At 43.9% G+C, this 12,548-nt stretch overlaps 1 protein-coding gene across 1 annotated transcript in view; it reads right to left on the bottom strand.

Annotated features, from left to right (window-relative positions):
• Positions 1-12,548, bottom strand: part of RPS6KA5 (ribosomal protein S6 kinase A5) — a 193,420-nt gene that overhangs the window by 11,593 nt on the left and 169,279 nt on the right. Inside the window, exons 15-18 of the mRNA XM_081830060.1 lie at positions 8,644-8,803; positions 7,189-7,352; positions 2,750-5,942; positions 39-314 (exon numbers count right to left, since the gene is read on the bottom strand). Coding sequence (XP_081686186.1) covers positions 5,703-5,942; positions 7,189-7,352; positions 8,644-8,803 — 564 coding nt within the window. The 3' untranslated portion in view covers positions 39-314; positions 2,750-5,702. The remainder of the gene's footprint in view (positions 1-38; positions 315-2,749; positions 5,943-7,188; positions 7,353-8,643; positions 8,804-12,548) is intronic.

Raw genomic sequence — 12,548 nt, 5'->3', positions numbered from 1 at the left:
TCTGATCTCAATTACAAGCTATAAACAGTAGTCAATACCTGGATATGTTAAGAAGCAGTGAGGGACGTATCAGTGTGGGGAAACATTACTGCGTGCAGTCGTACAACTGGAAAGCCAGAAAACAAAGCAAGAAACAGTACAATTACTGCAGGCAGGGAAGACACCACAGATGGCGATGGGTGGCCTGCATTCAACTGAACCACGGTGGGACTATCCTTCGCCTCTTCATCGTTCACCCAGAAGAAAAACAAAGTTTTTCATCTTTTTATCTTCCACTTACTTTCTAGGAAGACAAATTCTTGTCCTTCTGTAAACTGAGGAAGAATACACATAGTTACATAGATTATTGCAGCTTAGATTATTTTCAGCAATTCCACACCCAAGGATACATATCTGTTTAGACAGAAGTACACCCGCTATACATTAAAATGCCAGTCTTTCAAAAATTCTTGAGTATGTATCAATGTGGTTTCCTCTTCTTCTAAAGTTCTTAGGATGTTTTTCAGAACTTGAGCACTAAAGCATCAACTTTATGTGTAATGTAGCACCTTTGTATTTCCCTTCTTATTCATCAAAAGAATGAGAATGATTGTACATTTAATCTCTCCTTCTACTGGTATTTATAACTTTAGCAAATAGGCTCGCACTAGAGTACCTAAAATAAACTGTTATAAATGATCGAATGTCTACATAGCCAGCAAGTCTTTCATGAGGATAATTGTCACACATCCTTTCAACACAACAGTGCACATTTTCCGTGACCAGCCTCTCAGAAAGTTAAAAATAAAACTGCAGTGAAGAATGTCAAGCTCATTAACCTAACTGGATTTTAAACAAAGAAAACAAGAGAAACAATGGTTATCCCAACTACCTACAAGCGGAAATAGCAGAAAAATAAATCTGTAGTATTCTGTTCATACTTAAATTTCCTTTTCCAAGTCATGGCATTTTTTTTTTTGTTCTATTTTATTCTTCTTTCTTAGTATAGGGCTTTTTTTTGTTTGTTTGTTTGTTTTAGAGAGAGAGAGTGTGCTAGCATGAGGGGAGGGCAGGGTGGAGGGAGAGAATATCAAGCAGACTCCCCGCTCAGCACAGAGCCCAACACGGGGCTCAATCTCATGAAGCTGAGATCATGACCTGAGCCGAAACCAAGAGTTGGAAGTTCAACCAACTGTGCCACCCAGGTACCTCTCTTAGTATAGGGCTTTAAAACATCAATGAAAAGATAAAACTCCTCCATATGGGAAGGAACAAGGATGAAACTGGAATCTGTTTTAGTGGAGACTACTTTTATAAAACCATACAAATTAAAATTGTAAAGCAATGGAAATGACACAGAGCTGAATATTATCCCAGTTGCCTATGGTCCAGAGAAGTTGCTGTGGTAAATACCAGCTTGACCTATCTGAAGCATTCAACTCTTGATAACCGAAGCAGCACTCCAACTAGAAAAATATCACAAAATGTCCTTCCACCCATCCCCGCGGAAATACGCCAGGAATATGAAGCCTGATGAGTAACGACCAAGAATCCTGTTTTTTCATCCAAGTCTTCTAGATGCAAAATAACAAGCTTTTTACCATGTGGCCGGAAGTCGTCATGGATAGGAAATGGCTGGCAGTCAACAGGACCTAGCTGGATGAGTGCAAACAAGTCGAGACAGATGGAATTGGGAGATACTTCAGTTTCGTACTCCTTTTCTGTCTACTAGTAGGAAAATGTAAAATATTGGTTCCTGCTTCATTCACGAATTTATGAACCAGAAGGTGGACAATGCCCTTGGGGAACCGTCATTTACTGAGTTAACCTAACAGAGAGCTGGGTGGCCAAGTAACAGGGCTCAGAAGCGAGATCTTGAAAGCTCAGAAGAAAGAAATGCTGAAGATGAGAAGTGAAACAGGGCTAACCCCATGTTCTTAGGATGGAAAATACTGCCCCCTTGAAAAAACACGTTGTCCTCATATACACATGATTTAAATAACTGCTCTCAAGAAAAATATTCTCCCCAAAGAATGTCACAACTTTGGAGGGAAGTCACTTAAACAGCCAGCGAATAAAACCTCTAAGTTGCTGTAGCAGCTATTTCCTTTGGGTAGATGAGACTTAAAATATTTATTTATGCATACTTCTTCTGTTATCTTTTGATTACTTTCCCTTTCTTGGAGTTTTGGAATGACTTGCACTTAAATTCAGAATTTCGTGAGAGCCTGCTACATTCTTTTTAGTGCCAGACAATGGTATCGAGTGCAGATGGGCATTCATGTAGGGGATAGAAGTGATGACAGGCCAGAAGCCGGGTGTCATGGTGAAGGACATCTGAGGGGCCAAAGTCATAATAATTGTATGGTATTTCATTATGTTACGAGAATTCATCTATAAGACAATTGTTTTGATACGGTGTAAGTGGCACATCAGAATTTAACTTATTTATTTAGATCTTAAAGAATATTACAAGTGTGATAAAATGAATATCCAAATCCTGTTCTTATTATTGGCCACCACGTGCAAACTCAAAGTAATCAGGTGGCCGAAGGCACAAACGGGGCCAGTAGTTTAGAGACTCCCACCATTCGGAGGTACCCTGACCTTCATAAATATGATAATAACAGCGTTTGAAATGGCAGCACGGGAAATGAGTAGACAAGCAACTGTATACTTAAAAAAAAAAGAGTAAAGTGAGATACAAAAGAAATTCCCTTATAAAAAAAGAGTTACTGTTATCCTCACAAGCTTCCTTAAAGTAACTTACCTTGTATTTTACATGTAGCCTTTACATAGTTATTTAAGAAATCGGTAGCAATAGAAAAATATTAAAAAGCGTTCTTTCCTGGGCAAATGAATCTGCAACTCCAACACAAAGATGCATGTTGAAATTAACTCCAGGTGGCTTGATTTTCGGTCCCAGGGGGTTCACGGACTCATTGTTTTATAGAAGTTGGGAAGAATTCATGAACTTCAAAATAGCTAATTTAACTCAGTCAGCCACAGCATCTGGCCTAAGAAGTAGAAGAAACCGGTCTTTTAAAATGTATTTCATCTATTACCTGCTTGACTCTCAACCAGCCATATGTAGTCATAAAATATATGCATCAGGGTTTATGATGGTGTGAAAACTACATGCAAATAAAATCAATCAGGGAAAAAGGGGAGAGGTGATTTGGCCTTACCTCCAAAATTAATATTATATAAATTTATGTCTATATTTGGTTTTTGTAGATCTACTTCTTTTTTACTCCTAACACTAAAAAAGAGTCCTTTCACTGAACATTTTCATTTGAAGTGTTTTTTAGTTTACTCCTGCTATGACTCAGTGAAAGTTTTGTGAATTTCAAAGTGCAAGTCACCAGCCATGAAGAGCTTGTACACAGTCTAAGTGCTGCAGACTCAGCATCAGAGCTGTCTCTCTGGCATTGGTAAGCAGGGTGAGGATGAAGGTATCTGACAAGGGGGCACCATTCCGAGCGTTTTTTGAGGTTCTTCCAAAAGCCCATTCTGGGTTATTCAGGGAGCCTCATTGTGATGGACTAGCCTTCTCTGTCCTTCCTCCTGTTACTCTGCCTGCCTTTTCACCCATTCCATTTTCTGTCAGGTCCTGCAGAAGAAGAGGCACTGAGAACAGAGGAAAAGGAAACCCCTCAATTTCACTCTCCGGGAGTCAATGACGCCCAACAATCCTTAGGGTATGCTAACTATTTTTCTGGATCATTTTCCATTAGCAATAAAGTCCCTTTAGTTTATACTTTACAACTAGTATTTCCTACCAGGATGCACAGTTTAACAAATGTCCTGAAGAGCTAACTTAGACATTTCCAAACCTATTCAATATAACTGTAGATATAAATGGACATTTTCTTGGTTATTAAATCGCTGCACCTGGATGGAATCACATTCTGTGAATTTGCTATAGGTTGGTAATAATTCATGTAAAGATTTCCCATCATGACCAGGAAAGATTGCAAGCTAGGGGTACAAAACTTTCATTGACTCATGAGAATCATGGAGCCATTTGGGCCACTGAAAAGTATAGAAAGTTATTTCCAATAACCACTGTGAACAAAAATGTGAACAGAATAATACAATATTTTGAAAATATTTTAATTTTGCCATTTTTTGCCTGTGCTATTAATATATACATTGATTTAGTAATAAATATACTACTATTACATAGAGCGCAATATTTTTAGTATTCATAACTGGTTGAAATTAATGCTGCTATCATCTCAAGAAAGGAATAAATAAATATCATGCCCAAATTCCAAACCAATGCTCAAGAGGTTATCATTAACAAAAATTATAAAATAAACAGGTCGGGCATTATCTTTTTAATAAGCATGATTCTTGTAAACATAGCCAAGATCACTTTTCTCAGTCCTGACATTTTGTGTGATGGCTTTAAAAGAAAATACAACATACAAATCCTATCGCTTCTTTTTTTGCATAGGGAATGAATTAATCGTATTTGAAAATGCAGCAATCTTTCAGTGAAATGTCTTCATCACATAGCACTTGTTTTCTGTAGGAATTCAGAACTTTGGAGCAATAAAGGTGCTCTGCATAAGTTTATAAAATATGCTTTCTGGATTTAAAATTTAACAGAAAAATTTCAAGACAAGTCATAGTCATGATTCTAAAATACTATGTACATAACACCTGCCTACAGGAGGGTGCGCCTTGCGGCAGCACGACACAGTGTACAAACGTGAAGCACAGTGTTTCACAGAATTTCCCTTCCGATTTTCTTCGTATCGGTGCCTAAGTGGCTTATGATTATGCCCATTCCACTTGCGCATACAAGGTAGAAAGGGGGATGCAAGGACAAATTTAAAGTGGATAATGGAAAAACCGGCAAAAATGCAGTACGTATGCTTTGAACAGTGCACTTTACAAAACAGTTTGCTCTATTCGTATTCTCTCATAAAGTGCAATATTACTTAAAACAGAGACCTGTACCTTAATATTTTGCAATAACCATTAAAACAAATCGCCAGGAAAGAGCAGTGCAAAATTAAAAACATATGTCCTTAGCATGCATCTCAGACGGATCCCAAATACAGAGCATGGGACCTTAAGTTTCTGTACTTTTTTTTTTTTTTTTACTTTTTAGAAAAAGATTAATAATAATAGGTTACCATCATATGTAACCATAAAATAAAGACAATAAGTTAAAATCCTCTCTCAAGAAATAAATGTACGCCACACATACAATTCACTACAGAATCATTTTGAAAACCCTCAGACCTTTTCCTCTGATAAATCACTGTTCGAGGGGGTGCAAATCTCTTAAAAACCCACGCTGTCCACAAGGCAAAGCAAAAGGTATCATCATCACAGTACGAGTGACTCTTGGTGGCAGACATCTGAAAAACCTGCAACTCATTCTGTAAACAGCTCAAACCTAACCAGTCCCTAATTAGATTTACAGACAGACACCTTTGCTCTTTCCAGAACAGTCCCACTGGCATCATGCTAGGCTGCTGAACGGTATAACAGGTGCTCTATTCACAGTAACATTCTCTGTCCCGTGCTTTTGGACAAGGATAACCAACTGGGTTTTCCTGAAAAAATTCCCTAAGAGGCAGCTTCCAAGAAGACCAACAGGACACGGTTTGAAAAGCGTTAAGACATCATCTCAGGCACATGCTGAGGGCACTCGAGGTGCGGACGGGTCATCATCGGTGACACTCCTACCGTCCCCGCACCACTCAGTCCGAGAACTGGAAGAGCGTGTCTGGGTGAGTGGGGTCCGCGGGGTTGCTGGGCTGCAGGGTCTTAGTGGGCGTGGTTTTCCCGTGGGAGTGAGAGGAGGACGAGTGAGAACTTTCGCTCGAGCTACTGCGTGTCTCTGTACTGGTGCTGGTCTTCTTCATTTTCCTTCTCTTCGCCAAAGGGGCCTTGTCGACATTCTGAAGGCAAAACCCCTCTCTCTTGTATTTGTTAAAGGCCTAGGGGAGAAAGAAAGGGAGCCCCTGTAAAGGTCAAGGGATCCAAGTTCTCTTGGAAGCTAGGACTTCTGGCAGAAGACAACTTTCGGTTGGCAACCACAGCTGCAAGTTGCTCTGGGAACAAGGTCCTGAAAACCATCCCATTTGCAAACCTCCTGGCAGGGTATGGAAGCTCATGGGAAGAGTCTCAAGGGCTCTGTTTCAATCAAACCAGCCAGGCTGTTCAGGAGTTAGGATTCTCATAAATCTTTCGAAGAAGTTAGTGCTACCTTTCAATAAAAAACACCAACCTCTCAACCCCTGTTACTTGTACTAGTTCGGTGTCTGAGATTTAAAATTCTGCCCACAAAACCCCATACAGAGCAGACTGGATCTGTTATGGGCCCTCCTCTCCACTTCCAGGTCGGGGTAATTGGGGTGTATCTTGGATACTTGATCTGCACAGAGAGGCTCAGCTCCACCCCCCTCAGGCTGGCTTTCTCCTCACAGCTGCCTGTCCCCACTTCTCTTAGCCTCAAGTTTGGGTGTCACTCTTGATAGCTTTGCATCAAATGTCACCGGGAAGGATCATCTGTACAAACTCTTGCAGTTAATCCCTTCACACCTCAACATATCCGAGTTCATTAATTTTTAATCCATTTCTGCAGCTGAAAAAGAAATGCTATCCCTTTTCCTCTCTCAAGATAATCCCTTCAGAGGTAATTTACTTCTCCCTAACTCCTCTATTCCTTATACAATTATCTTCAAGCATTTGCATCTGCTTGGCACAAATGCACACATACTCTTATTCCCTATCCCTCACAGTCTCTAGGATATGTAATGCATAAATGGCTGCTGAGGGAGTGAACGGACTTGGCACACGTGCCTTAGTTCCTAATGTTTACGTACAGCTTTTAAAGAAAATGAGTTAGGCTATTTGAGAGATAAAAGTTCCAATATAATGCATATTATATTCATTATCTACTGAAAATTTCAATTCTTCAAATATCAAACTACTGCCTCACTCACAAACTCATCCGAAATGTCAAATAAGTATTTTGTGGGTTAGCAGTGACTCGGGTCCCCCACATACTTTCTGTTTTAATAAATGTGTTTAGATCATGGAGAGATTTATAAAAACACACCTAGAATGAAAATAACACATTCTTTCAAATGTCCTACTAAGAGTGCGTCTCAGAAGTTATGGAGTAAACACATCTGATTCCTTTTCAAACCCGCCTGCCACGTGCAGAGCGCAGGGCCTTACGTGGAAGGTTGCTTTCACACAGGTTTGCACAGCAGCTCCCGAAGATCCTAGAATGTCCGGAGTCATCAGAGGATTTGAGGACAGCTGACTGCCATCTTGAAGCCATTCGTTGTATCTCAAGCCTGACATTTTAAGCCTTTTATTTGGATCGACTGTGAGGAGTCCTATGGGAATAATTAAGACATTTTTATTTTATGATTTGTTTCAAACATAAATCTCAATTAGGTTCACATGACACAATGGTTTCAATAAGGCGTCAACCTTCTACCAAGGTCATTACATTTTCATATACATTTCAATCCCCTAGTAAATCCTGAATGTTAATGACAAGGCCCACAGTAGCCTACGTCTACTGCAGGCTAACTGGCTTCTCAATCAGGAGGAAATTGGCACCCAACACAAAGACTGGGAAGCTCCACAGGAACAGGGAATACCTAGATGTACTTCATTCATGTACAAACACCTTGTACAAGCCAGTGAGTGCAGTAAGGCACTAGAGATGTGGAGATGGAGACCCAAAGAGGAGCTATGGGGAGATACACAGACAAAAACTAACTCTGACAGCATCAGGAGACAAGCGCAATAGCAACATTCCCACACACAGTGTGTCGGCGACCCAAGGGCACGGCTCTGACCGCAGTGTAGTCACCCTGGAAGGCTTCCAGAAGATGAGTCCTGGAGGATGAAGACAAGTGGGCTGGATGAAGAGGGGTGCCCCAGGATTAGAAAGAACAAGCGTGGCATCATGCGGGAATCTGAGCGCTGGCACATTTGAAGAATTCAAAGGCAGCGTGAGGGTAGCAGGAGGCCTGGGCAGGCAGGGCCAGGTCCTGAAAGGCTCTGGATTTCAAATGCTCCCATACGGGAGTCTGACTTGAAGCTAACGGGGGCCTCTCTGAAGGACTTCTAGCAGAAGAGGGGCATGGTCACATCTGGATATGAGGAAGGTCACTCTGCTGATTGATACCGGACAGGTAAAGGCAGAGGCAGTGAGACGAACTGAAAGGGGCTGTGGGCTCTCAGGACAGAAAGGACGGCGGGAACTGAGGGCGGCCATGTGAATGGGGACGAGGGGGTGGTGAGGCCGGACGCTGAACTGCAGGACTGGGTGGCTGGCTGTGGAAGGCGAGCAAGGTGGGGGGCGGATGGTGACGCCCATTCTGGCTGCCTGGCAGTGCAAGAGGGGGATGGGAGGGGGCATATTTTGGGGGAAAGGATAGTCAAACAGTGTCAGTGCACTTTGGAGGTGTTAGATTGAGATGCTGTGGACCCTGCAGATGTGGATAAGATTAGTAAGGGATAGTGAAGAAAAAAATAAGGCTCAGTAGAGCAACCTGGAAACCTTCTAGAACACACGTGAATTTCTTGAGTAATTAACAGATATATGTGAATGGGTAGGATTCCACTTCAATCACCACACATCATACACGATATAAAGTTTCATTAGAGTCTTACCTTGGATCAAATCTTTAGCTTCTTGGGATACATTCTTCCAGGCTTCTCCTTCAAAGGAGAAATCTCCCTTTTTAATTTTCTTCATGATTTCCACCGCACTGGTACATGTCAAACTTTTGTCATGAGATTGGAATGGAACTTGCCCTGACAACATTGTATACTATCAAGAAAAAAAAAAAAGGAACAAAACAGAATGTCTGCCAAAGTCATTGTCAAAGCCATGCTAGTCATTTCATTACTAACTTCATCAGCATAATTTACCAAATACTACGACTAGCATTATTGGGTTTAAAAGATTATGTAGACTTCTATCACTGAAGCAACAAACACATTTCAAAGCCTTGTAAATAAAATGAGACAGCTTATTAGATCAAAATGTAAAGAGCAAGAAGAACAAAACAAGGATACTCCAACTACTTCAGAAAAGATAGTACTAATATTAACAGAAAGTTGAGAGATAGCAGAACCTTTCAATAACTTTTTTTTTTTTTTCTATGCAGTTCAATACATCCTTTCCTCAGGACATTAACTGTGGTTAAGGGCTTCAAACATTTTTAATTGAGGCCTTCCTATTTTGGTTGTAATTACCACTTTAATTTTATTTTTCTCATCGTGGGTTTAAATTGAATTCTCTACAACCACCTGTTTTCACTGTGGCCATGTGTTTGAAAATTTATGTTTAAGGTTTTTGCCCTTTAAAAAGTCAACAGAAAAACTGAGAAACTAAGTAAGGCTTGTCTTTGCAGCAGAGACAGAATATAGACTTTAAAGTTCTTGGAGGGTTTTCTCTCTGCTCGCTGAGAGACTTACAGGCCCGCGGAGGTGACAGACGGCCATGAATGGTGGGGTGAAGCGACAGTGTCCGAGCGCAGAGCCCCCAGAAGCACCGCACAGCGAGCAGAGGCTGGTGCTCTCAGTAGGAGCCCGCCCACCATGGCAGTTATTTACGAAGGGACACAAAGAGGAGGGTCTCCGTTTCAAGCCCAGCCCTCAGGAGGAGGTGGGCACCCAGGGAGAAGTCCCAGTGACCTGGAAGGACTCCGCCATTTCTCTTTTGCGGCCACGTGTGTGACAAGCAGGCTCACCGTCATGACGCACCGGCGCTCAGAAAAGATGGACGCTCCCAGACCGGACAATAAAAAGGACATTAAGAGGGGAAAGCAGGAGATACAATTAGGTGGGCAGCCCACAAACCCTGGGCGGGGAGGACTGAACACGAAGGAATGAGGCGCCAGAAAGAGAGAAGAAACCTGGCTCCTCTGAGGAGAGCAGAGACCAGGAGGCTCCGGGCGGACTCGGACTTTCTGTACGGGAACCCTGTGCCTGAGAGAGCAGAGCTCTGCTCGCCAGGATGGAGGGTGTGAAAATCGAAGGCGCCAAGGAGAAGAGGAGAAGAGGAGAAGAGACTCCGGGCACTGACTCGGAGCAAGCTGACGCGAAGATATTTGTTCTAAGGAGGGAACTGCGAAGACGCCCGAAGACCAATGGCAACTATTTAAGAAAACCAAGAACCTCCCTCAGTCTCGTCTCCTTTACCCTCCCCGCACAGTGACGCTCAGCAGCCTACAGCTTTTCCCCAGCGTCTCCCTGCGCAGACGTCCTGACGCGGCCCGGGCACCTTGCTGGCACCTTGCAGGCTCCGCCCTCGCCCGCCCGCCAGCCCGCTCGCCCGCCCTCCCGGCTCAGCCTCTGAGGTCCCCGGGGTTCCCGCCCCGCGTTCCGCACCCACAGCTCCTCGGCCCCCCTGACGGCGCTCCAGCTGCTCAGTCTCCTTAGAAGGCCATTTTTCTTTCGAGCTCGCAACCATCCCCACCCGCACGGTGTAACTTTCCGCGAGGTGTGACCAGGGCCTCCGCCATCTGCCATGTTACTCCACAGACAAGACACACGGCGGGAGGGGAACATGAGCTTTTGAGTCAGACAGACCTGGCTTCCTGCTTTTTTACTTACCAGCTTCTGTTTTCTAGCTGTTTAGTTACTAGTTGGACAAATTTGTTAAGCTCTCTTAGACTGTTTCTTCAGCTTTATAATAAATGTAACAGGACTGAGCAACCCACTGCATTTGGTAAGAGCATTAGCCAGCTCAGTGGGACACCCAACCTCACTCTGTTTTCCCTGCCTCCTCTTTCTCTGGTTGGGAGGCAGCAGGGACCGCATTCCTGATGCAAAGTGGGGGAATCAGAACAGCGAGCCATGCAACTTTAAAGTCCCTTCCTAAAGGTCCACTTTCTAGATCACTGCTGGCACCAACTATCTTAGCCCAGGTTCCCCACAGAGCAGAGTCTAAAGCAAAAGCTAATACACAACCACATCAAGGAGTGCGGTCCCTGGGGAGGAAGAATTTAGGAGAACAGGGAAGAGTGTCCACACCAAAGGAACTGAGGGTCCTGGCTAGAACAGACCAGCCGGGATCAGCTGCCACGCTGAATGTGGTACAAGTCAATATGGTGCTGGCACTGATAAGCACCTACTGATCTGGTCATTAGATTCTTCTTGATTTCTATCAATAGGAAAGATCAAAGCAGTAAGTCCTTATGTGGCAAGGACAGCCTTCACTGTCTTGTCTGAGAGCTGTCCGAACTCTCCCACTCTGTTATAATACAGTCTGTTAGGCCCTCGATCATCTCGACATTCTCAAGAACCCCATGCTGGCCCTCTGTAGTGATGTCTTCACGAAGGGAGACCTGGTGAGCAGGAACTAGCGTATCCTAAATGCCTTCTAAGCACATGAACGCCAGAGGATGGGAGACAGACTGGACAAACATTCAGGGAACTGTCACACTGGTAAGAACGTTTTAGAGCTCCCATGGTTAGGGGCATAGAGACTTGCCCCTGAAAGACAAATTGCTGTACCTTGTACCACTGAGAAAGAGGCACAGGACTTAGTGGGCTTCTTGGGATTTTGGTGACGGCATTTATCGCTCTTCTCGAGAATACTGCTCCAATCCGTTTATCAAGTGACTGCGGAGGCTACCAGTTTTAAGTGGGACCCGGAGTAAAGAGGATTCCGCAGCAAGTCCCAGCTGTAACACAACCACCCTGCTACCGAGGCCCTAGGATCTGGCTGACTCGACTGTGGTAGAGGTATCTGTGAAAGGTAAGAATGCTGTGCAGAGTCTCTGGCAAGTGCACGAGGAGAGTCGCAGAGCAGACGTGAAGGATTCTGGGGTGGGGTTCTTGCCTTCTGTGGCAGAGAACTACTCTGAAAAATAGCTCCTGGATGCTCCTGGTTCCTAGTAGACCTTGCGTGCCCACAGAAGGGATACCAAGAGCAGTGCATCGTGTGCTAGGGTGAGCAGTTGTGCTGACTCATAAAGTCGCAGCAGCAACCCCATGTACTATGGACATGGCACACTTAGAACCAGCCCTAGGAGGTCCAGAAGGCAGGAGTAAGTTACATCCACGGGTGTACGTTACCTATCTCTGCTGCATCAACACTTCTTAACTCAAGCCAATGGCCTCACTGAGGAGGGGTTCCCGATGACCAACTGATGGAGCAAGAAAGGAAATTGGGTTGGCTTGATAGATGGTCTATTAGAACATGAAAAACTCAGTGAAGGCACCTGCTCAGGACAATACCCTGTGGGGTTGGAGCTCTGTCCTTGAGCATTGTATTGAACCATCAGCTGCTGCTGGGTCCCCCATACCTAGATTCTTTTTTTAGAGAAAGAGAAAGAGAGTGGGGGGGGGGAGAAACCGCAACTGGGGGAGCAGAGGGGGAGGGAGAGAATCGTAAGCAGGCTCCATGCCCAGCGTGGAGCCCCATGCAGGGCTCGATCTCACGACCCTGAGATCATGACCAGAGCCAAAATCAAGAGTCAGACACTTAACTGACTGAGCCACCCAGGCACCGCCCCCATATCTAGATTTTATGGGTACATGGCCCACTTAAAAAATTCATGTTT

This window comes from Leptonychotes weddellii, chromosome 9 (genome assembly GCF_054177405.1).
Source record: "Leptonychotes weddellii isolate Sample4059 chromosome 9, ASM5417740v2, whole genome shotgun sequence".
Lineage (NCBI taxonomy): Eukaryota > Metazoa > Chordata > Mammalia > Carnivora > Phocidae > Leptonychotes > Leptonychotes weddellii.
The sequence above is the reverse complement of the archived record's forward strand: the minus strand, read 5'-3'. Positions and strand labels throughout refer to the sequence as shown.